The 26,473-nt window shown below is 38.7% G+C and overlaps 1 protein-coding gene and 1 long non-coding RNA gene across 6 annotated transcripts in view; one reads left to right on the top strand and one right to left on the bottom strand.

The window, feature by feature from the left end:
• Positions 1–26,473, top strand: part of VGLL3 (vestigial like family member 3) — a 55,552-nt gene that overhangs the window by 15,536 nt on the left and 13,543 nt on the right. For 4 of the 5 annotated variants that reach the window (XM_045785416.2, XM_045785414.2, XM_045785413.2 and 1 more), the window contains exon 3: positions 7,779–8,306. In XM_045785416.2, coding sequence (XP_045641372.1) covers positions 7,779–8,306 — 528 coding nt within the window. Of the gene's footprint in view, positions 1–7,778; positions 8,307–17,563; positions 19,416–26,473 lie in introns of all 5 variants that reach the window. The other variant, XR_015724235.1, reaches the window with a different exon arrangement.
• LOC123784145 (uncharacterized) lies at positions 818–25,928 on the bottom strand. The gene is made up of 3 exons (XR_006777404.2): positions 25,813–25,928; positions 19,237–19,377; positions 818–871 (listed from the first exon to the last, which is right to left on the bottom strand). It is a non-coding gene; the product is annotated as an uncharacterized LOC123784145 (long non-coding RNA).

Below are 26,473 nucleotides of genomic sequence, written 5' to 3' on the forward strand. Positions count from 1 at the left end.
GTCTCCAAGGGGAGGCTCTGGGAATCACGTCTTAACCAGTGACCCAAGCGATCCTATGGTGAGGAAAGGCTGGCCACCTGTGGTAGGCCACCTGTGGTAGAGGGCTGGTAAGAGGTAATACATGGTCATTCCCTCTCAGCATCAGAGGAATGCTTCTGCTTCGTTGTGGGAGAGGTCATGGCTATATGTAATTGCCAGGCCTGACCTGACTGCCGGCTTGTCTGCCTTCCTTCCTTCTTTCTTTCTTCCTTTTAGTACATATGAACAACACTAAGATAGTAGTGACTAGAGACAGGAAGGTGGAATACAAACCCAAATGATGGAGACCTTGATAGAAATGAATTGGGGAGCATAATTGCTTATTTGATTAGTAAACATGGATTTCCTACAAAACTGAGAACTTAGTCCTTAGAAGCCTAAGATGCTTGTGGAATAGACCAATATTCTATTTGATAGCATGTGGTAAATACTTTTAATATGTGTTTAAGGTGAAAAATAGGAAAACTTCAGTAAATTTGCTGGCTTTAATAAATGAGTCTGATATATCAATAATAAATCATATCATGATAATCTGTCCTAGGAGGGTATTAAATACAATGCCGCCGTCGTCGTCTTCTTCTTCTTCTTCTTCTTCTTCTTCTTCTTCTTCTTCTTCTATTTCTTCTTCTTCTTCTTCTTCTTCTTCTTCTTCTTCTTCTTCTTCTTCTATTTCTTCTTCTTCTTCTTCTTCTTCTTCTTCTTCTTCTTCTTCTTCTTCTTCTTCTTCTTCTATTTCTTCTTCTTCTTCTTCTTCTTCTTCTTCTTCTTCTTCTTCTTCTTTTCTTTTTTTTTTTTTAGCATAGTGGCGTATACAACCTAGTAATCAGTTAATCTGGAATATAAAAACAAGAGCCCAAAATTACAGTTAGATGTGAGTGATTATCTATAACATTATAACCAGGATAGTTTCAAGTGAGGTTCAAGTGTGTATATGCAAAAACTCTACAATCCAGTGTTTTTCCCGTTATCTGTGTGACTGAATAGAGGTCTTTGGACTGATGCCCAATGTCCAAGTAGAAAGGATGGATAATGGTAATGTTTCAGTAACTATTATTACAATTTTCTTGGGATTATCTTAAAATTGGCCTTCAAATCTACCTCCTGTTTCATTCATTGACATAAGCAGCAAATATTAAGGTCCCACTATGTTCTAGGCAGTGGGAATATATGCGTGAACTTGAGAGTCTAAGCCTCTACATTCATGAAACTTTTCAATGGAAGAAACAGATAATAAGTAAATAATGAAATGCTAGGTGTTGTTTTTCTTAGGGTGAAGATAGATGCTCTCTCTGAGTCTGTTACATGTGGGCACAGACCTGAAGGAAATAAGGATGTTCCTCATCATATGAACATCTAAAGGGAAGTTAATCTGAGGCAGTGAGGACACCAAGTACAAAGTCCCTGTGGAAGGACTGAGCTCAGAGTGTTCAATGAGAAGCAAGAATGCTGCCTTGAGTGGAATGAAAAGCAGAGTGCTAGGGAAAGACTAGGATTTTTAGGGCTCTGTTGGTTTAGTGTGTCAGGGTGTGCAGTGCAGGCAAACACAGCAGGCTCTTCAATTTTCATCTCTCCCTCTCTGACTAAGACTACATATATCGTATCTAGTTTTTGCATCATTTTCCCTAATACTCAAGATAATGCATTTCTGTCTGGAAAGTCAAGAATACATATGAATTAAATGATTATGACTGAATTAGATGATTCACATTCATACCATTTATCCCAGATAAGAAAACAAAAAAGTTCTCAGTATAGAATTTATGGGCATTAACTGTGAAATCTTTGGTTATAGTTTCCTTGTTTATAAAATAAGGGGGTTGAATTAAGTGACTGTTCAGATCTTTTCTCTGTGAAGTTCTGTGATTTCAAGTGTGTTATTTACTTTCCGTTTGTAATAAAACTTTGCCATGGTTGTTTCTAGTTGTGAATTAGTCGATTTTTGATAAATATACACAACTTGGATGTGATTGAAAGGAGATCTACAAAAATATAATTAAAGGTTTAGAAAATAATATCCTTAAGGGAAGTATAGTAAATTGGGATTCCAATGTCTGGTGAAGAGAGTTCTTGGTAATTTTGTATTAATTGCCAAAGTAACACAGGTTTGGATAATGCAGTCATTGGATTGTGTTCATTTTGAAGTTCCAGTATGGGCCTTACTATATCTGACTGCAACATGATCTTGGATTAATTACTTAAATCTGTCCAAGCTCAAGTTCAGCTATAATATGTGTTTATTGATCTATATTTCCCAGGGTTATTGTAAAGATTCTTTGATAATGTGTATGAATGATTTGTGGCACAGGGCTTTATGCAAGGTGTTAAATGATCAGATAGATGCCTTTTCTCTCTTCCTTAAGTAAGTTTCCACTCATTGATACATAGAAAACCAACCTTGGGTTTTTATCCAGAAACATTGTTTTTGGGAAGCTTGTATTTCTGGCAAAAACACAGTGTCTTGGACAAAGTAGCTACTCAATGCTATTGACAATGTTGATGGCCATGGCGATGATACTTTATGCAGGAGCTGCTAACCAGCTGTATTAAATTAAAGGGTCTAATTTATGGCATGAAGTTTTTACAGTGCTACACAAGTGCTACAGTGCTACAAAGGAATTTAAAACTGAGTTATGTTTGATTGCAGAATATATTTCCACAGTAAATCTTTAGACAAAGATAGAGTGTCAGCTAATAATGGAATAATGGTCATACTTTAAGTGTGTGTCTTGACAGAGTTAGGAAAGTCCTCTTTAGGTGTTTGTAGCTTTTAGGCAAACAATTGATAGGAAATATTTGTACTTTATTTGGCACAATATCACATCAATTACCTCTTATCCCAGTATATATTCTTACAAGGATTGAATGGGGCTTCTCAGTTGAGAAAACGGAATGAATCTGATTACGCTCTTAACCCCACCTAAATAAAAACATTGGCTTCCAATAGGTCTATGCATTGATCTCAGTGCCCAAGTGTTACTACGAAAAGTGTGTGTGTGTGTGTGTGTGTGTGTGTGTGTGTGTGGGTGTAGGAAAGTGGAGCAGTTGAGCTTTAACAAAATGAAAATATCACTAACTGAAAAACCTTGCTGTGTGGTGAACTTGATATTTTGTTGTTGTTACAAAATAAGTAATTATTGCTTGATTTATTTATATAGTGTCTGCTTAGAGCAATTCATTTTCATTGCAAAGACCTCTCAAAATGAGCACTAACCTGAGACAGTAAAAGAGGAGAAAGGGAAGGACAATCGTCTCCTGAGCTGGGCGAGACTGGGAAAGACAGCTGAGCTGCATCTCCAGGAGGCACTGGAGGTCATCGCTGCGGCAAGTTTAGGACAAACACATGAGGGAAAGTGAGGCCTGACCTACCTCATCGTCCTGCCTCCTTGAAACTCCCATTTGAGTCACAGTGTCCACTGTGAGCAACTCTAGAACAAAGTAACTAGAGGACAAACTTTGGACATAATGGTAATGCCTAATTCCTGAGTGACAGAAAACACTGGGAAACGTAGCCTTTACCTCTGACCCAACAATTTGTTTTCAAGGGAAACAGAAGAAGAGGATGGGAATTAAATTACAGTAAGGACCCTTTGGGTTAAGAGTTGAGTCATATTTTTTTCACTTAATAGAAAGGTAAATGTTATCTTTTAATGTTGATGTTTTGTATCATTATTCTAAGAGTGTTTCCTGGAGATTTTAAAGATGATTTAAGATAGAGGTTTTACACCATTCTATTGTACCATTTCCCTTTTAATATAGTTTTCATTTTTTCAGAATTAAGTAGTAAAATGTTTAATTTTTGAAATTAAATGTTGAATTTTCTCTGGCTTAAATTGTTTGCCCTTAGGGTTTTTTTTTCCAGAAATATTTAGAGCTAATATAAAAAGTACCCCATCTATTATGAAATTGAAAGAATAACTTGATGTTCCATGTTAAACTCTCCTGTGTCCTTAAGGTGTATTTCTGTGTAATTCACACAGTAAGAAAACTGGGTATGCCTTGGATGGGTTGTATTAGGCAACATAACAATTTTGTCATTTTGTTTTTTTTAGAAATAAGGGTGTGTGTGTGTGTGTGTGTGTAAAATTTTTTTTATTTCCAAATGCAAATTGAACCAAAGTGTATTTAGGTTTTTTGTATGTGTCATAATGTCAGTGTTGGCTGACATCATCCAAATATTGAGTACCATTGAGTCCAAAGTCACCATGGAGTATTAACATCTGACAGTTCTGAATTGCCTCCACTAACCTGAAAAGTAATATTGCATGGAAATAGCTTGTGCACAAGTTTTTCATATGCTTTTCCATTACACAAATGTGGCTGTGATTAAGTACTCGTAAGCAAAGAGTCATGTAATGAAAAAAATTTACATACATATGAAATAAGCATACTGATTCCCAGGCATGAAACAAAGTATATCATCTGTTTCTTTGTATTAAGATTTTTTTTTAACAACCAAGATACCAGATAGTGGTTTTGAAGTGTAGACGGTCCATAAACATATTTTCTCTTCAATATTGTTTCATTTACTTGTAAAACGCAACACTGTCTTTGAAAAAGGCTGCATAGATCTCTGCAGACTTTATATTAATCTCAGGAGACATACGGACTGGGAAAATATTAAGTTGCTTCTAATTTTATTTTTCCCTGAGGCATTTTAAAGCTTTGTTCAGCCTTTATGGAGCACATTTTTAAAAATAGATTTCCACTTTCATTGACAGTGTGTTCACTAATTACAATACAATAATTCATAAATAGGGTAATATTTTGGGTAAGGAATTTGTTCATTAGTCACATTTGTGCATGCATATCCAAAAGCCTAAGCATCTATAAAATACAATTGGGTCCCAGTATATATAAATGAAAGGAAGTAAAAGGAAAGCATCCAGGAAAATGACATAGACTCTGTAGTTTTGACATTTTAATGGGGGATTTTAATAAGGTGAACTCGGTGTCTCTGGCATGCGCCTGTGGGTTGGGCTTAGCAGTTTTCATAACGGGATTCTGGCCCCATCAGGAGATGAAAGTTATGAGCAGAATGAAGGGTTTGGTATCAAAGATTAAATCTGTGACAGCAAAGTGGCAGATCCAGGGTGGCAAAGCTGCACTGTATAACATAAGGAGCCTCTGTAAACTTTTTGCGTGGGTTTTAATTTTAACATTGACAGAAATCATTGTGGGTGTGACAGAATATTCTACAAATGGCCACCATTTAAGGCAAATCGAATTTTCGTCTCACAGCTTACACAACTTTCTTTACAGGTCATTAGCAGCCACTTTTCACATGTCAAAGGGAGACAGTTCTGAAATAAAACATATTGGCCCCAATGCCAGTAAGTTTGACTCTAAGTGTTATTTTCTGATAGATTCGATGGTGACAAAGCAAAGTCGTTCAGTTAGCAGTTTGCCTGGACTGTTTGAGGCTTGAAGAACAGTGTGCGCTTCCATCCTTTGCCTCTTGGAGAATATCATTATTATTATTATTTTTTTTTTTTTTTTTTATTTCCCCAAGGGGTTTGAGAACCTTGGAGATTCTGCGGAGGACAGACTTGAATGTGAGACACCAAATAGCTGTCTTTTTGCAGAATGAATGGGGTGAATGATGGTAGCCCTGGTGTAGGGCTGACAGGGAGAGAAGGGAAGGGTCTGCAGTGTTAGTGCCAAAGTCGTCAGGAAAGCTGGAGAAAGGAAACATTTGAACACCACGGTGAGATCCTAATTACATATAGGGTGGCTGGTTCAATTGACAGAAGCTTTCCTCTGTGGTAAGAAAACTACGTCCTGGAAATTTATGAAGTGAGAATATGAATATGTCAGACTTCTGAATACTTTTATGTCAGAGTACTTAGGGTCTTCACTCGGTGGAAAGATCTAGCTAGATTCTTTTGTGTGGAACCCTGTATGAAAATAGTATCTTCTTATATATGCATGAGTCATGGGCAACCTTATCTTCACCTAGAGATAGACTTCATAGGGCACTTTACAGAATGATAGAAATATAGAGCCAGAAAATATTTGGAATTTTAATTCAAATACCTCATATGGAAGAGACAGAGCCACAGAGAGATCAACAGATCCATTTGAGGTCATGAGATCAGATAAGGTAATTGGTAGGTGCTCGCTCTCTGCCTGAGCTCTCTCGACTTCCAGGCCTGAGCTTGCTCTTTTATACCTCACAGTAGACAACAGGCTATAGCTGGAGTTGTGGATCTTTCTTGTCACAGATCTGACTTTGTCATTCCCTAGATTAAAACCCTTCAAAGCTCACTGGCACCTCCTCACCCAGTGCCACCATTCATCACATGGCTGGCAAGGCCTATCTTGGTCTTTCTTGGACCCAGTCTGAATTTATAGTCTTAATTTTTTGCCACCTTCTGCCCACGTAATTCTTTTTTGTTCCTCATATGCTAGTTTGTGTGTGTGCGTGTGTGTATGTGTGTGTGTATGTGTGTGTAATTTTTGGCCTTTTCACATACTGTTTTATTTGCCTAAACCACTCTTCCCAACCTCTTCACAAGGCTAGCCCTACCCACCCTTGTAATTTATTTGTTCTTGGGCTGCTTCTGTGCCCTCTCTCTGTGCTTCCCCTTATGGGAGCTCCTACCAGGTCACACTGCACATGTTTACTTATTTATCTGGCCCCTGCTAGATTGTGATCTGTTTGGTCATCCCTGACCTCCCTATGCTTGGCACATAGTAGGTCATCTATAAATATGATGATTGAGTGGAGAAATTTAACTGAAGACAAGAGTTGGGGGGGTGGTTTCCCTCTTTATTTATCTCTAAATGCTATTTTTTAAAAATATTACCCCTCCTCCTAATCCCTCCTCACACCTATTAGCCCTACTTGAATCTCCCCCACTCGTGATCTCCACAGAGTCCTCACAGAATTCTAGATGTTCATGTCATGGTTGCAGTTGTGCCCTCTTGTGGCACAGTTATGAAGAGTGCCAGCCACTGAGGCAGGCTTACCTGCTTTCAGAGCCCCGTCTCCTACTTGCCAGCTGTGAAATCTTGGGCTTCTTCCCTGCCTCAATTTCCATATCTCTAGAATGGGGGTGATAACAATAACTACCTCATAGAGTTGGTGTGAGGATCCAGTAGGAACATCCATGAAAAGCCCCCGGACTAGGATTGGGCATTTGGTCACTGTTACTAAATATCAACAACTATTATTCTCAGTCCAGAGGCTCCTAGACCTCTACAGAAAAAATAAGTTTGGGCTACACTCTTCTTGATGAGAAATGAGCATACTTCAGTGTAATTGTATTTCCATTTATTACTTTCAGCATTAAAATATTGTTTGAATGAAAATTGCATTTGTGTTTATAAGAAGTTTGATAAACATCAGCATTTCCAACCTACCTGAGTCACATCTAGGGCATAAGCTTTCTTTACCTGTGATGTATGTACCTGTGACCTCTGCTCAGACCCGATGGCAGAAAGCCACCCAGCAGGAAATGAAGCTTTTCAATCCCAGACTTGGCAGACCTCAGCCTAGACTGTGACTGCATAAACTAAGCAAACAAGGAGTGGGGTGCACTCGTTCAGCACCTTGAACCGTGTGCCTCGACTTGGTATGGGATCTCAGAGACTTAACTGGTATCAGTTTACCTCTGTGTGACGAGAAAAGAGTGCCTACTAATTAGCCTGCTTGTAAAATATGGGACAAGTAGAGTAACATATAGGACAAGTCTATCCTAGAACTGAATCTTATGTAAATCATTTTTCTGTCTTCTCAGACAGCTCAGCTCTCTCAAGCCAGCGGAGTAGTTTCCCGACTTCCTTTTGGACCAGCTCTTACCAGCCCCCATCTGCACCCTGCTTGGGGGGTGTTCATCCTGACTTCCAGGTCACTGCACCCCCTGGCACCTTTACTGCAGCCGACCCCAGCCCCTGGCCGGGACATGGGCTGCATCAGACTGGCCCGGCCCCTCCCCCTCCCGCGTCTGAGTCCTGGCACTATCCTTTGGCATCTCAGGTGAGCCCATCCTACAGCCACATGCATGATGTGTACATGCGGCACCACCACCCCCATGCCCACATGCACCACCGCCATCATCACCACCACCACCACCCTTCTGCTGGCTCTGCCCTGGATCCATCCTACGGGCCCCTGCTGATGCCATCAGTGCGTGCAGCCAGGATTCCTGCTCCCCAGTGTGACATCACAAAGACAGATCCGACTACAGTCACCACTGCTACCTCAGCGTGGGCCGGAGCCTTTCATGGAACCGTGGACTTAGTGCCAAGTGTGGGGTTTGAAACAGGTGAGCTGAGGAATTTCCTCCTTTCCATAAAAAGAAGGAAAAGTAAAGACATAAATATAAAAATGTGGAGGATGTTTTTAAATACTTCGAAATGTTCGTTCTCGTCTATGTAAAACTAAGCGTGGACGGTATGTTTATAGAACTAACTGCTTTGCAATAATTCCTGCACTCCTGCAGACACTGGGTGACTAGCTTGAGGGAGGTGTCAGAACTTTTCTCCCATTTCTTAAGCTAGTCATCTGTCCCTTTGAGCTGGAATCTCTACTACCTAATGTTTACAAAGAATTGAGCACGTTCTTTCAATCTCCTCAATCTCTGTGCTCTATACCATGTATAATGCTGTAGACAATTCAGAAGTAGTAAGCTTGGGTCATCATACCTTATCTCCTTTTTGTCAGGTCTTACCTAGGATTTATAAAACTGCTTTCTGGAATATAACCCATGGAATATAATCATGGTCTTTTGAAAAGAATTAGGAAACATATATTAAAGGAATGGATTTCCCTTGTCTTCCCTCCCTTCCCCTTCCCTTCCTTTACCTTCTCCTCCTCCCTCTCTCTCTCTCTGTTTTAAATAGCATAAGACTTAAAAGCCTACTATAAAGTTTATATTCAACAGATTTCGATAAAATTGGTAGGGTAAATATTTCTTCCCAGAGCATTCAGCTCCTCTCTGGAATTCACTAATTCTGAAGGTCATGGTGTTAAATGTTTGATCTTGGTTTTTAGATCTGACAACTCATATTAATAGTATTAGTAGGTTTGAGCTCACAAAAATCAGAGGCATCAGGGGCTAAAATACAAATCAAGTCATTGATTACATCCCCAGAGTTTACATTCCAAAGTCACCCACCTCCACCTCTAATCCCAGGTTCTTTTCCTGGAGTACTTTGTGATATATTAGGACTTTCTTTCCAGAAGTTTAAAGAAGCTCATTCTTTTCTTAGTTTTTCTAGTTTTCCTTAGTTTTATTCTTAGTGTGCAAGGTCTTTAACCTGAATGCTGGTTCACAGCAGAGGACTCCCCAGAGTTGCTTAGCATAAAGTTGCATTCACCCTAACAAAAAGGACATTCTTATTTTTGTTCATTGGTTCTCCGCTGAGCTTTCCAGTGTTGCTTGTTGCTTAAAGTCACCTGTTTCAGTTTCTTATTAAGTCCCTGGGTTTAAGCTGCTTTTCTAGACAAACTATCAGGGTACTTGATTCTCTCTATGAAAAGAGAATGTGATGGGGCTAATCACCACCCATTCCTTTCTTTGCCACATACTACACAGAATGAAGGCAGTTCTTACTTTGTTTGATGCCTGGGGCCGGATCGGATTAGAGTCCCAGTTTGGTAACTGCCATCATGGGCAGCCAGTCTCTGGAGGCTCTTCCATATCTCACTTCCGGGGTATCTGTGTGGCCAGAGCTAACAGCACTCTTAGCAGACATTGGAAATGTTCTCTCCTTTCTTAGTCAGTCTAGGCTGCTATAACAGGATACCATACACTGGGTGGCTTAAACAACAAACATTTAGTTCTCGCAGTGTTGGAGGCTGGAAAGTCCAAGATCAAGGTGCCAACACATTGAGTGTCTGGTGAGGGTCTACTTCCTGCTTCATGGACACTGTCTTCTCAGTGTGTCCTCAACTGGTAGAAGAGACAGGGGAATTCTCTGGGCTCTCTTTTATAAGGGCACTAATCCCATTAAAGAAGGCTCTGCTTTCATGACCTGATCACTTCCCTAATCACATCCTGGCTCCTTATACCATCACTTGGGGGTTAGCATTTAGCATATGAACTTTGAGAGGGTCACAGACATTCGGTCTATATACTGTGCATTCCATAACATAAAGGGGAAAGGGGACATTGATTGCCTGTTGCTCTCTGTTTCTATTTCTCTGTCAGCTGCTACCTATTTTGCACTCCTCCTTATTTTGGGTGTGAGCTTTATTCACTTACTCATAGTTCAGAATTTTGGCTTGAAATAGGCTCTTCGGGATGAAAAGTCATCCTACCTTTTGGAAGTGGAGGAGAGAGGATTTTTGTTCTTATTGAAAAACCTACAGCGTGGACCCATTTGGGTCTAACATAAGTAGTTCGTAAGATTTACTGAGCTGTGAATTAACATTTACTGAGTACCTACATATAAGGTATTGCCAGAGGCACTTTGTTTATATTACTGTTTTTAATTCTTAAACTAAATCTGAGCTGGATGTACGTAGGTACATTAACAATAAGGAAACAAAGCTTGGTTTTCCTATTTGAAAACTGCTTCTTAAATCTAAAATGCCCAAGCTTGATTTGAAGTAAAACCTACCCCAAATCTAAGAAGTTGCTGGGGTACCATCTCCCTGTAAATATAGATAAATTTGACTTTTAAAGCCTATTGGACTATTCATAATAAGGAATGCAGGTTTACCTATTGGAAATACATAGTGCTCCTCTTTGTCAGTGTGGTTTAGGATGATGACCAAGATTCACCCCGTCCCATAGTTTTGATCCAGCCGAGAAAACAAGGAGAAGGAATAAAGCAGATAAAGATCACATCATTGGCATAATCATTGATCAGGCTGAATTGGAGATACTCAAGTTTGGTTTACTCCCACAATTGGACTTCTAGTATCTTCCCCTAAGTTTAAATTCTGGGAGATTCAGTCCTAGAAAAAATCCAGACTTCAGAGAAGATTCCCTTAGACCTCTTCCTTGTCACATAATTTAATGCCTCATTACTGTGAAAAGAGATTTGCCTTGAAAAGCATGGTCTGAGGCACGAACCTGGTGTGCCTACCCTGCAAAGGACAGAAGCAGGAGGAGCGTGTGCCTCTCTGCGTGGGTGCTGGCCTAAAAGAGAGACTGGGGGAGGGGCTGAGCTATATGTACTCCTTTTCTTTTCCTAAACTCAGAAGTCCTATCAAATATCACATCTCTCTTTCTCTGGGACGATTTAGAGCGGAGTGTTTTAGGTCAGTTTCCCTGGGAAACAGAACCTAAGATACAGATTTGATTGTAGACAATTTATGGGGTAGAGTTCTCAGGGAAACATCTTTGTGCAATGAGAAAATTGGGCAAGAGAAGTCTCACTATGATTACATTCAACAGAGGCTTAGTGGATTCTGTAAGGAGCTCTGGAGTTGGGGTGGTACTTTTTAATTGTCCTACTTTAAGTCAAGGTAGATGGGCTTTTATACATCTGCATTGACCAGTTACTGGATGTGTTTCTCTGGAAAGGGGACATTACATTAGGCAAAGTGACTTTATTCTGCTGAAGGCAATTCCCAAGTCTCAGCACGGAATGGGGAGGGACTTGATGGCCCACCGCAGTATCCACTGCAGGGGAACTAAAGAATAGGAGCTACCCTTCCACTTTTCTAGCTACTTAAAAAGAACAGAAGTTTCCGTGTCATATGCCCAAGCCAAGAAGGTAGGGTAGTTGAAAGGAATGTGAGGTGGGTTCCTCTGTACAGGCTACGCAAAGTTGAGTCGACCAGGTAGCCCCAAACAGTGGCTGAGCTCAGGACTAAGCATCAACACTGGGTGACTACTGAGCAGTCGAGGGAAGAGCTTGTATTCAGGCGAGACAGGTCTGGAACTGCTCGATGTGCAGGTATCAAGGCCACCAAAGTGTAGGTCATTTTCACGTTCCATTAGGAGGCAAATAAATGAATCCAGCAATTTTGAGAGCGATTTGGTAAAGGATATGTATGACATATTCATCAGTAGGGAAAGGTTTAATAGTTTTAGGTGCATTTTTACTTTGCAGCCATTTAAAGAAATTAAGAAAATCTGGAAAGTTCAATATGATATAATGCTTAGTGACAAAGTTTTCTATAAAGGGCCTGATAGAAATATTCAGTGCTTTGCGGGGTCACACTATCTCTGTTGCCACTACTCAACTCTGCTTTTGTAGCATAGTGATTACAGCCACAGACAGGACTTAGATAAGTGAAGATGTCTGTGTCCCAATAAAACCTCATTGATGAACACTGAAATTTGAATTTTATTTGTCATGAAATGCTTTTCATGTGTCGTGAAATGCTACTCTTCTTTTTGTATTCCCTTCTTTCTCAGTCTTGTAAAAATATACATCCCATTCTTCTACTCTTAGCTCATAGGCTATATATAAACAGAAGTGAGTCTGATTTGGCCTGTGGGCTATAGTTTGCTGGCCTCTAGGATAGTTCCATATGGATCATTCTTATCTGTCTACACCCACACACATGCATGTGTGTGCCTGCACTCCCTCAATAAAAATTATCTGGAGGCATATATCACAACTTTTAATGGTCATTGCTCCTGGCAATTAGTGTGTGGCCTGAGCTTTGAAGCCAGACTGCCTGGTTTTATAAGCCCCACTCTATCACTTAGTAGCTATAGAACTTTGTGCAAATTACTTAACCACTTTGGTTCCTCAAATTCCTTTAAAAGATGCTTCATTGGGTTGTATTGAGGATTAAATGAATTAATGAAGTAAAACATTTACAAATGTGCTCTGCAGGTAATAGCTACTCTGTAAATTTTAGCGCTCAGGGAAGGTGATCAGACCCCTACTTTTTGTAGATTTAAAAAATACATTATTGGTGGAGCGCCTGGCTGGCTCAGTCGGTGGAGCACATGACTCTTGATCTTGGGGCTGTGAGTTTGAGCCCCATGTTGAATGTAGAGATTAGTTAAATTAAATCTTTAAAAAATATATTATTGAGGGGTACCTGGGTGGCTCAGTGAGTTAAGCCTCTGACTTTTGATTTTGGCTTAGGTCACAATCTCAGGGTCTTGGGATCGAGCCCCGTGTTGGGCTCTGCTCTGGGCATGGAGTCTGCTTGGGATTCTCTCCCTCTCCCTCTGCCCCTGCCCACCGTGCTCTTTCTCTCTCTCTCAAATAAATCTTTAAATGCATATATATCTATATATATATATCTATATATATATATATATCTTCAAATGCATATATATATATATAAATATATATATATATGCCTGTGTATATACACACACACACACGTATGTATATATTATTGAATTATATTTTACATATCATATGCTTTACCATTTTAAAGCATACCATTCAGTGGTTTTAGTATGTTCATGTGCAACTGTCCCTGCTATCTAATTCCAGAACATTTCCATCACTTCAACAAGAAATCCCTATATCTTAGGGATATAAAATATATCCCTGATATATATTCCTTCTTCCTCCTTTGCCCTGGAAACCTCTAATCAACTTTCTGCCTCCATGGATTTTTCTACTTTGGGCATTTCATATGAATTTAGTCATACAGTATGTGGCATTTTATATCTGGTTTCTTTTACTTAGCCAGTGTTTTCTAGATTTTTCCATGTAGCATGTATCAGAACTTCATTCCTTTTTAGAAGGAGATACTGTTCTATTGTGTAGATATAGCACATTTTGCTTCTCCATTCACATTGATTTGTTCCTACTTTTTGACTAATACAAATGATGCTGTTATAAACATTCATGTACTGGTTTTTCTGTGAAGTGATGTTCTCAATTCTTTTGGGTATGTACCTAGCGGTGAAATTATGGGGTTGAAAGAGAACTTTACTTTTTTATTTTATATACTTCTATATTTCCTGATTTTATCTTATTATTAGATATGTGAATATAAATATGATCTATCTCTATCATGCTCAGATATTTTACAATGATATTAAGTAAATTCTGTTCTAGTATTCACCTTTCAGTGGCCATAACCATACAATTCATTTCACTGAAATGCTGTCATTCTTATTTCCTGTTATTGCCAAGAATTTACTTAATGTAAAATATACAATGTAATTCATCTCAACCAGTTTGAATTAATTTTGCAAGTAAAGATTTGTTCATGAGGCCTTTTTACTGAAATACAAAGTTGATTTTATTTATAAGTTCCCCTTCATCCACTATATTTAAATTTACCAAAAGGAAAAGGGTCATGCTTTGTGGTATGACTTCTTCTCTATAAACACAAGCTGCTCATGGCTTGAGATTGTTTTCATCAGCCGAACCACAGATTTATTTTTCTTAGGATTCCTCATGTTATTTTAGCTACAATTTTGTTACATATTTATTTATCTATTTTTTTACTCTGAGGAATGCCATAATAGCTCAATATAAAATATACATAAACGGTTTCTTTTTGCTAAAATACATTTAAGTAGCCTGATATTAGAAAACAAAACAAAACAACATTCTCTACTATAACACAGGTTTGGGAAATCTGGATCTAAAAGGGATTGATATATGTTGGTGCATCTTCTGGCTTCTTAAAAAATTTTTCAAATAAGCATTAGCCATACGTTTGCATAAGTGATAGATTTGATAAGGAAATCATTATATGATTCTGCCCCAAACTATGATTATAGCCAGATATTAAACAGTATCTGGTTTATCTCTCACTAATGAGCATATCTTCAGTTATGGAGTAAAATCAAGATTATGTATTACAGGATAGGACATTGACCCTTGTTAGACAGAAAAACAAAGCTACAATAGCTACTAGATCTTAAAATAACTTGCTGGCTACAGGCTGTGAAATTTTCCATAGGTACAAGAAGCTATATTTCTAGGGGCGCCTGGGTGGCACAGTGGTTGAGCGTCTGCCTTCAGCTCAGGGCGTGATCCCGGCGTTATGGGATCGAGCCCCACATCAGGCTCCTTCGCAATGAGCCTGCTTCTTCCTCTCCCACTCCCCCTGCTTGTGTTCCCTCTCTTGCTGGCTGTCTCTATCTCTGTCGAATAAATAAATAAAATCTTTAAAAAAAAAAAAGAAGCTATATTTCTAGTATTCCCTCAGATGTTAAGGCATAAACGGAATTATTTCTGAAGAGATTTTCATAGTAATGGCCTTGATTAACCAGTGAAAGAATTACTCTGTTAAGAAGCCTGTAAAACATTCTTTGAGAACTTAAATTTTGATAATGGATAAGGAGCACTGGGCACCAATGGGGAAGTTAGGAGTAACCAAATGTCTTTTTTACCTATTTTTTTTTTCTCTCCACAGACACTTAGTGTCTGATAATATTATGAAAGAATCAACTTAATACAAGTTTTTTTGAAATTTTTTAAGGTGTAAGGCCTGTGTACTACATTTTACAAAGTGCATTTAATTCAAATCATCTAATCTGAATATTTTGTGAAAGGGACCTCATTCAGAAAAGGCAAACATTGCATTTTAAAGCAATGTAAGCTGTTATTGCTCAAAATTGTTATACAGTGTTCCCTTTGAAATAGGCTAATCAAACGACTTCAGTTGTTAAGACCATGGTGGTCAGTCTTGCTCAACACTACGTGGGTGCTTTACACTGCAATCCATGAGGAGAAACATCCTCATCTTTGTTTTATCAAATACAGGAAATAGAAAGCAGGACGGAAAGTAGCTAGCGAACCAGAGCAGCAGATAGAGAGGCAGTTTCTCTTCATGAAAGAGAGGTGGACATCAAGTTCCCACTTGCTTTTCCATTCAACCTGTAACTTTGCCATCTCTCTAGATCACATCTCAAGACCTGCGCTTTCTTGTAGGTGGTCTGGCGCTGACAGGCCTGGGCAGCAAAGATTGTGATTGCATGAAAGTTCTCAAAAATAACCTTGCTAAACTATTTTAACATCCCCTTGCAAAATGTTACTAATTTTTTAATTTCCTGGAGGATATCAAATGGATTCAAATCATGGAGCTTTATATCCATTGGCTTCTTGGAAATCATTTCTCTCTCTAAACATGTTATGTTTACAAAAAAAGACTGTAGGAAACCAGTAGTTACCAACCCGGTGCACTTGGATATTTGCTTGATATCATAATTCTCCAGTTCCAGGCTTTACAATGAGCAAGAAATGTGGTAAGTTTGGACAGAAATCATCAGAAAGCTACAGTAATAATTGACAGGATAGTATGATTTATATAAAATATTAAAGCACTAAGGTAGTTTTTATCTAGAGAAGAGAGGGCATCAAAGTAACATAGATGGTAGGTACTCAACTAAAAGCAGTTTCCTTCCTTTCCTCTTCACATCTTCTCTTGGAGCACGTATATTTGTTGTCTGAATTCTGAAGGCTATGGGGTTAGGGATTTATTGAAGCCTTTTCTGCCATTGTTAGTAATTTTTGTAAGTGATGAGGAAATTAGGAAATTTGCTGTAATCATGTTTATAGGCACAGAAGCTTACTTCTAATCATTTGATTTTAGCAGGAGGACATAGTAAATGCCATATTATAGAAAAGCCGGCCCTGGGACTATGTGATTTTTCAGTGGCAATTATGCTATTCAATAAAAATTTATAGATTTCTGTATACTTACCTGAAGGACATCATTTAAATTAGTTAAGATGTCACAAAGCAATAGTTGCAGATTTTAAAAAATGTATATGTTAGGATGTTTTTTGAACTATATTTTCTCTGGACTTTTTTAGGGTTTATTATGATTTGGTAACGATAAAGACTCAGTAATTAACAACTAATTGCTTAACATTTTCGACAAACCTTTTTCTTTTTCTTTGGCTTATGTCATAATCCTATTTTCCACTGAGAGAGAAAAAAAAAAAACCATCAAAGGTATGTTAAAATATTTACACACTCCTGAATGGTGTTAGTTGTATAGGGCACATGTCCAGAATGACAGTTTCGTGACCAGAAGGGTAATGGAAACCAGCTTTGAGATGCATGCAAAATGCCAGGAGATCCCAGCCAGAGAGTGAGATATGCATGAAAAGTAACTGGATGGTGAATCAGAGGGAGAAATACATTCCAGAGCACTGCTGTCAGTTTCAAGTATCCATGGCTGGATTCTGTAGAGCCTTAATGAATTTCCCCTGCTGTCCCAGAGCCATGTAGATCTTGCCCATGCTGTCTTCTGGGCCTTGCTCCACTAAATGGTGCCATAATGTCACAATGCCCAAAGCATGGAGATTTTGTCTCATCCATCCCCCTCCTACTTTACAGAGCAAGTGCAGGAGCCTTCTGAGAGGATTCCAAATGTTTCAGGAACATTTGCAAAATAATACAAATAATGGTGTGTGTGCGTGTGTGTGTGTAAAAGAGAACGAGGCAAGAAGAGATGAGAGATCTTATTAATAATTTGCTAACCCCTCCCCCAATCACTTAGGGGTGCATAAAAATGGTGGTCAGTACAGAGAACTTTAATCTTTGTAGACATGTAGAAATGTGTGTCTAGAGATGTGTATAGGAAAAGCAGAGGACTAAAAAATAAATTACAAGACTCACGTCACCACTTAGCTGTATGATGTTGAGCAAGTCTCATAACCTGTGGGTTCCTCCTCTTCCTTAGGTGCAGAATAGAGATGATACTTCCTACTCTGTCGTAACTGGGAGATTCCAGTGAACTACTGCACGTGGTTGTGTTTCCTAGATGGTGCACATGCAGGGGGAACTAAAGCTCTCCTTATTCAATACATTGCATTTCAAACAGAAAAAGAAATTCACACTGGAGATGTGAGACATCATGAATAATTGAGATGCAAGCCTTGAATGCCTCTGTCACTCCTTGACTCTATCTACCTTAATTTGCTTCTGTTCTTGAGGAATAGCTGTGATATGGGGCATCTGGGTGGCACACTCCGTTGAGCATCCGACCCTTGATTTTGGCTCAGGTCTGATCTCGGGGTCATGTGATCGAGCCTTGCATTGGGCTCCACGCAGTGTGGGGTCTGCTTGGGTTTCAGTCTCACTCTCCCTATGCCCCTTCCCCCTGCACTCTCTCTCTCTCAAATAAATAAAATAAAAAAAAAAAAAAGAAGAAGAAGAAGAAGAAGAAGAAGAAGAAGAAGAAGAAGAAGAAGAAGAAGAAGAAGAAGTTGTTTCGATATTTACTAGAGCTAAATTTCCTAATACTGCTATTTGCTGGCATTGGCCAACTGGGTGCTTTTGAATTGGTTGGGCAGACAATGGGAGAGATATAATAAAGAATCAAGAAGAAAAGGATTTGAAAGAGTATCAGGATGTCCATCTTCAAGACATTTTTAAACAAGTTTTGTTTTTTGTTTTCCTGTTTATAACACTCTGCCTTGTAGAATGAGAGGGTATTAAAAAATTGATCCTAATCCCCTTGGATTTAAGTACTGTTGAGATAATTGTCCTCATCACTCATATAGATCAAAAGGAAATTTTGTGTGCAGAATGAGGTGGTTAGACTATATATAATTAGACTCTCCAAACTCCGTTAATACATGCTAACCTTTAAAAGTTGTGAACTAAAAACTGATTCATTTTTCCATAGCAGTCTTAATTTTGTAAACAAGTTTATATCTATTGCTATATACATTGGGTAGGATCTCTTGCTTTCTGAAATATTTTCCTAAGAACTGCAAGCAAAACTAGGCAATGCCATCATCTTTTGACTGTTTTCTTAACGGAGACCTCATCAACTAGTTACGGTTGGGAGTTGGGTACTTTTTCAAACTACACCATGGCTTCCCGAGAGAAACGTATGTGCTCATCTGAGGGGAGAGGTCTAGAGGTTGAAAAAAAAAACTCCCAGGATATTCTAGTGTGACTCTGAATGGAGAACCCTTCAAAGCATTAAAAGTCCTGTTTCAGAGTCAGTGTGTTTTGTATTCACCAATTATCTTTTAGTAATGCTTTGCTTCTTTCATATCACATATAGGGGTACATGTAAACGAAACAGCTCGAATGAAGAAATCTGTTTCAGAACCTGTCCCCAGACAGATTCACATCAGTTTTCAGATAGGCTTCAAAGATCCTGTACAGAAATTCTGTACGGCCTGCGGAACTTACAGATGCGTTTTATTCCCTTCCAGGCTGTCTAACTCTTCTCTTATTGTTGTATTCATCAACAATATAAGGTTTCACAAACAGTTGTCTGTGGCCAACATGTTGTGAATTCCTTGGAAAAAGATGACCAAAAAAAGTCTTGGGAGAGACTGCTCGAGGCAAAATATGCCAGTCTTTGTTTGGATACAGCCTGATATACTATGTACTTACCTTCGTAATTTTTGTCAGCCGTAAGCATGTGTTACAATGCTTATTTTCACGGTCGCTTCGCTTGGGCAGTATCAGGTGATGCTCGGTATCTTCAGAATCTTTGAAGCCCTGTATATGTTTGCTTGGATTGAACAGTCTCTTCTGGAAAATGTCAGAACAAGCTTGTGTTTATATCACATGTAAGTAAGATGAGACATTACTGATGTCAATGTAGAACTGATGGATACGCAACGTACCTCATTCTTACCGAATATTTTCCAATATGTTTTGCTTTAATGGAGAGATTGGTTACTTAAATGGGGAGAAAAATACATTTGTATCTCTGCAGTTCTGAAGTAATTCTTTAAAAATTTGGAGTCTTCAAATAACTCATTCTCCTAGGTATGGTGTTTCCTGTGTTGGTGTTGTGTCCCTAATTATGTTTTTATGGGTAAGCAGTGAATCCAGATTAGCTCTTGCTCTGGTTGGATTATCTATTTTCTGGATCGTAAAGCTGTCACTGCATAACCTAGAAACCTCTTTAAAGATGCATGTTTGGCGGCATTTGTTATCCAACAGATGTCTGCATAGTTAGAATCTCTTGAGAGTATTCTAACTTGTGGTTTTAGTTACAATAAGTGATCCAAGCATTTTTTGGTCTTGCTCCTCTCTAGTTCTGGGTGAAAGTCTGTAGAAGAAATTACAAAGGGTATTCCATTTCACTCTTCCCCACTCCCCCTTTCCTTTATTCTTTGTCTCTGTCTTCAAAGTTTTATTTTGTTTTGTTGTATATATCTGGTCTTGGAATTGGTGAACAGTGTCTATATTACATATCCTACCTCCTGGTCCCCAGTTTCTCTCACCTAAGAGGTTATCGAATTGATACTCAGATCTTGATCACAGTAAATTGCCACTGTACCCAAAACTACCCAATGCTATAATTTATATTTTATATTTGTCCATGAGGTCAATTTTAAAATGACTGCTTCAGATTTGTAACTCCATATCCTGAGGGTTGGAGTACTTGCCAGTTTCCCTGCTAGCTGGCCATTTTAACCTGTACAAGTATGAGGAAGTGGACGTCGCCAAAGGCAAAGGCTGGCAATTGTGTGCACAGGGGAGTTTGTGGTTTCGGAGGGAGGAAGGTGGTGAGAGGGCAGGCAGGCTGCCAGGAGTTTGCTGTCTGGGGCTGGGAAACAGGAGCAGCGGGGAACACCTGGGCACCAACCCGCTTGCCACCTGCAGTGCTTGCCTCAGGTGTGCAGGTGCTGTGCTTCTGACAACAACGTAGTAAATTATGGTCTACGAGGTGCAACGGGTTTTCCATTTCTACTTGTCTTCTGAATCTGAACTTAAAGATATTTTGGCAAGTTTAGACGGTTTTCACCTCATTGTTTCTGACAGTACTACTACCTGGAAAATTTTAAGTCAATTCTAAATGTGCCTCGAGAAAACATCTTTATACACAGTAAGACATCCCTCTGCTAACAAATTATTTCACTGCCATAGTTAAGTACCGCTCACCATTGTTTCAGTGCGCAAGAGTTGTAATGATAAGAAGGTCATTGTAATGCAAGTGTCATGATAAATTTAATCTTTGGTCTGGTTCAAGAGTACATTTTGTTTGTGATGACTTTAAAAAGAATTATTGTCCAACATAGAAGTACTAACTATGAAGATGCTTAATGGTCATCGAACTGGCTAAAATATTTGTAAAATATGAGAAAAATAATACTTATGTACCCACTATACAAAAAGCACTTAGAAATAAATGAGGAAATTGCTTTCTTAAATGCAGAGGAAATTGGCCAAAGATAAAACACAAAGGAAGAAATGCCTTAATCACAGAATGTTTACCTTCACTAATGTGAAAAGAAATGCAAATCGAAATAGATACTTTTAATCTATAATGATTAGTAAAAAATAACATGAATATTGGTACAAACTTGCTGAAACATTTAGCACTCACAACGAAATATGCAAATATAAGTTTACATGTATGCTGAGTTTCAGCAATTATAAAAATATATTTTCAGGACTTTGTCTTATCGATCAAATTTTCACATAAGTAACAAGTATATTTGTACACATGTGTGTGTATCCAAATGATGTACATCTATAGAGAAGTGGGTTATTGACACTGCAGAGTAGAATGAATATTCTACATCCCTCCAGAAGGGCTTGTCTACATGTACTGACATGGAATAAAAGTTTTTCCAAGATAATATTGCTGGTGAAATAAGCGTGTTATAGCATAGTATGAATAGTGGTGTGGGTACGTATGTACATCTAAAGTATACTCAGTGAGTTCTGTGGTGACAAGGGATGTTATGTAGAACTTACACTTTCTAAATCCCCTGTAACTTAATATTAAGCAAGAAATCTATGATGTTTTGAAATTTGAAAAAGAGATGTTCTTTAAAAAAAAAAAAAAGGGGAGGTGTCCATGGTGGTTAAACGTTTTTTAAACATTTACCTGAAATGAAATCATAGTTCCTGAATTGGGTAGCTGTCACTCTTATTTCCCCCCCCCACTTCTTGTTTCTCCTACTTAGTGTTAAGGTGCTATCCTCACGTAGATCTTATTTAGAAATTCTTAGCTAGCATTTAAACTGATTGCCCTGGGGCTCAGACAAACAAATGCAGTTGTATGATCATTACCAATGATAATTTTATAAAGTAGGAGAAGATAATACAACTGTCTCTTGCATCAGTTTGTGATCATTTGTCAATGTTTCAGTGTTAGATGCCAAATTGTTGGTAAAGGTTGGATATTTTGATATAGTAGCCAACACAATGTTATATATACTTAAATTTGTAATAAACATGACTTATTTTTATTAAAGCATGGGTAAAGCAGGGGATTCTTTTTTTTTTTAATGTAGGAATAAGCTACCAGCTTCTTTTAATCTAATGGCAAGCATTTTGATCCTAAAGAGTTTCTAGACTCTTAGTATCTATGAAATGAAAAATTTATATTTATGCATCTAAGTATTTCTTGACTTTTAGGTCATAAAATATTCTCCTACCCACACTTCCAGGTTTTACGTTCTTATGTTTTCTTTTTTTTTTATCAGCAGGCTCCTAGTGTGTGGTTACCACATTACCTCTTTTATCTATAGCAATAAAATTAATTGGAAGCATGTTCAACTTACTTAAGAGCTATAGTCACTGGTGTTGTCAAGTGATTATTGCTGACTTAGAAGTAGGACATGCTCTCCTAATGGATATGATGCTGACAGTCAAACATTCCCTAAAACTCAGATGTGCCAGAGTGTAGTTTTTCAGTAACCTAAATTATTGTTTATTTCTACTCAATAGCAGAAAACTTAACCTCATTAGTTCTGAGTTTTCTTAGTCCAACTTAATATCTCCATTGCTCTCAGTTTAGTACAAGGTCCAATTCAGAGTTCAGACATCTTCTCAGATTCCATCCTCACCCTCTCCCTGGGTTTACCTCTGTATTCCTAGAATCACTGTATCACAAAAAATGTCAATTAAGAGTTTGCTGATTGCTTCATGATTTTGTCATTTCCTTTCTATCCTGGCCTTTGATTCCAAACCTGTTCCCTCCCCCCCAACTCTGTTTCTCAGTGCATTCTCTGTACAGTGCTCCCCCAAGTGATGACCCATTTAAGTCGGGTTCGGCTTCTAGGGATCGTGATCCCTCCAGCGTTCTCAGTTGGGGCGGCTGATGCCATTTCTTCTGCTGTGCGGTACCCACATCATAGCCATCGGACATACTAGCAGGCCCACTAACATTTCCTCTGAGCTCACTCTTATCTTTTTTGGGGGTCCCATGGAAACTTTAGGATCTTTGACAAGACCACCTAGGAATGGAGGGAAAGAGAGTGGGAAGTGTCCAGATCTTTCATCCTTAGACACACCCTGTTGCCATTTCTCCTTCCTTATTTCCAGAGCCTTGTGTAAGAGGTGATCTTCTGGGGCGCCTAGGTGATGCAGTTGGTTGAGCGTCTAACTCGTGGTTTGGGTTCAGGTCCTGATCTCAGGGTTGTGGGATGGAGCCCTGCCCCACACTGTGTGCAGAGTCTGCTTGAGTTTCTTTCTCCCTCTGCCCCTCCCCCACTCAAATAAATAAATATTTGAAAAAAAAAAAAGAGGTGAACCTCTGAAGCTGTTGCCTCCCAAAAATTTCAACTAGAAAGTGAGAAAATGAGTTAATAATGCCTTGTTACAGAAACAAATACTTCAAATTTTAAAAGGCAATTCTCTTACATAAATCTTCCTTCCTTGACCATGACTTCTCTCTTGCTTCTAATTAATCACTTCTTTTCTGTGTTCATACTTACTTTGGTCTCTTCTTAAGTCTGGATTTTTTTTTTTCTTTTTCTTTTGGTCGTCAGGTGTTAGTGGTATTGGAACTGAATTGAGGAACTGGGTCTGTGGGCTTGCATTTCTGTTCAACCTTTTCTCCTAACTAAATCCCAGACTCTCAAACTCTGAAACCAACAGTCTTATGTCTTTGTTCTCTGGTCCCATTTCTGAAAACCACCTCATGATCCAAATGGCCACCCTGTGCCTTCAGTGTTCACACTAGGGAAGGTTTGTTTTTGTGGCAGTGAGGAGGGTTGTATATAAAAAATAATATCAATCAATGTGGAATATCTTTTTTTTTTAAAGATTTTATTTATTTATTGGACAGAGAGAGACACAGTAAGAGAGGGAACACCAGCAAGGGGAGTGGGAGAGGGAGAAGCAGGCTTTCTGCTGAGCAGGGAGCCCAATGCAGGGCTTGATGCGGGGCTCGATCCCAGAACCCTGAGCCAAAGGCAGACACTTAATGACTGAGCCACCCAGACGCCCCTGGGATATCTTATTACACAGTTGAAGTAGTCTTCATCTGAAGTATAATAAACTACTGTGTAATCAATTACTGCATCTTAGAACAAACATTACAGATTTATAGTTTAATAAGGTTACTAAAAGAACTCTTTTGTTACCTCTGATATTGTTTCTGTTGTCAGGTGATTTCTAAACAGTGTGAAAAGGAACATAAAAGATATATTATTTTTTCCTCAAATTGATTTAATGAAAGGATTTTGACTTGGAGAATTGTGGTAGGAGAGGTTAGTGACCCAGTCTCCGGCAAATCTAGTCTGTATGGGGGCCACCATACACAGTGTGCTTGAGACCTTTGACTCAGACGTCAGACCACCTTGTTTTCAATCCTAGCTCTACCACTTAATCGTTTCATAATTTTTCACAGTCTCAATTTTCTCATTTGTAAAATAAATATTATTGTAGCATGGTTGGGAGCAGTAAATGAAATATTTCCTGAAAAGTACTTTACATAGTGTCTGTCATATTCAGCCGTAAGAAAATGTTCACTGACATTTTTATGATGTTTATTTTCTCTTCTACTAAAAATCTCACAGACTAAACAATAAAATTAAAACCGAGTTACTGATATCAAGAAGATAAACATGGGTGATTTCAGACAGCCAGTGGGGAGATTTCAGTATATGTGATGAACCAACTTCCCATACGTTTGAATTAGGAAAGTGAGAGGCAGAACAAGCCCGAATAGGAGCATATTAGCAGGGTAGATTTTGTGTTCTGGTAAGAAAAGCAGGAGAAACCTCAAAGGTATGTAGACCACATACGGAGAGTAAGTCAATGATTTTGTCCTCTTTGACTCTTGCTGAGAAAACTAAATGTACCAGCTGACTCTTAACATATCCTGACCTATCCTCATCAGTTGTCTAATAAGAAAAATCCCAGCCATTTCTCTGTTGCAACTTATTAGTAGTAGGGTGTTTTGTTTGTGGTTGTTCATTTTCTTGTGTTTTGCTTAAGCCTATTGTTGAATTTTATGGATATTTTTGAAATACCTGGTAATTAAAGCAAAGGTTTGATAGAATGTACCATCACTAAGAAGCAGCTAAACCACAAGGACCAGATTAGATATTTAATACATTCTAGGCCATAGACGATTTGATTTTTGTAAGGTTTGCATTAGAGTAATGCAAAGACTTGGGAACAAAAACCATGAAGAAATGAAGTTATAAGGAGAGAATGCCCTCTGTTATTCTGGTTGGGATGTAGAGCTATGGTAAGTAATGCAATAGTTGTCCGCAGAAAAAGGCTAACATGATTTTGAAGGAGTCATATGTGTTTGCAAAGCAAACTAGGGATTGCCTTTATGTAAGAGGGAAAAAAAGACACTCAAGCCACTTGATGATTCCAACACTATTCATGACTTGCCGTGCTGACATTGTATAGATTGATGGGGTCTTCAAGTGTGGAAATACTGAGTCATACAGAAGATGAGACGTTTCAATAATGAAAAAAATATTTATGCAGTCAGCAGATTGTCAGCTAAGGTGGTTTAGATTATAAGAGTCACCAGACAGAGACTGTGTCAGGTTGCAAATTATTCTAACCACAAAATCATTTGAAAACGAGTAAAGCAAATTTAGAGTGAATGGGTATACCCCAAGTTCTTTTATTTCTTCCTTCCCCTCTTCCTCCTGTTTCTCCTCTTCCTCCTCCTCTTTTTTTCAAAAGAAAACTGTTAACTCTGTAGCTAAACAAATACTAGTCTCATGACAAAAAAAAAATTAAGATGGAACTAACCTTTTTTCAGAAAAGTGTTGCTTTTTTCCCGTGTGCGAGTGCTCTAGGATATAGATAGCGACTTGTGGTTCTGTGAGGTGCCTCTTTGTCTTTTCCTGTTTGTTCTCTCTCCCTTTATGTGGTCTTTTTGTAGATTGTCTTAATGTCTCCCATCAATGACTGACTAATTGTGTCTGTTGTGTAATGACACCCATTGTTTTGTAAAATTCTTTGACAAGTTGGAGGGACCAGAGATGAAATCACTGCAGCTGTTTTAGTAACAATTACAATTGAAACCCCACTGGCGCATTTAACCGTTCCCTTTCTGACACCCAGCGCAGCCTTGCAACAGTGTTAGACCCAGGATCAAGGAAGCATCCTGTGATCTGAGCACCCGCACGGCAGCAATGGTGCTGCCTTTCTTCCCACTTATGCGGTAGCCTTCCTGCATGTGTGGTATTCGGTTTTAATCAATTTAAGAGCAGTCTTTACTTTGTCTTTCCTCTTCCAAACAATTATGCCCAAAATCAAGGAACCTGAGGTAAGTGACTTCAAGGGGGTGTAAGCTGAAGGTGCTGCTGACTGTATCAGAACCAAGTCAGAGTCACATTTTCTGTGTCCTGTTTGATAAACTTCTTAATCACTTTAGCTTGGAGTTGGAATTCAGACGTGTTCACTTACT

The sequence above is a fragment of the Ursus americanus genome, chromosome 4, assembly GCF_024610735.1.
Source record: "Ursus americanus isolate L20-20 chromosome 4, mUrsAme1.1.p, whole genome shotgun sequence".
NCBI lineage: Eukaryota > Metazoa > Chordata > Mammalia > Carnivora > Ursidae > Ursus > Ursus americanus.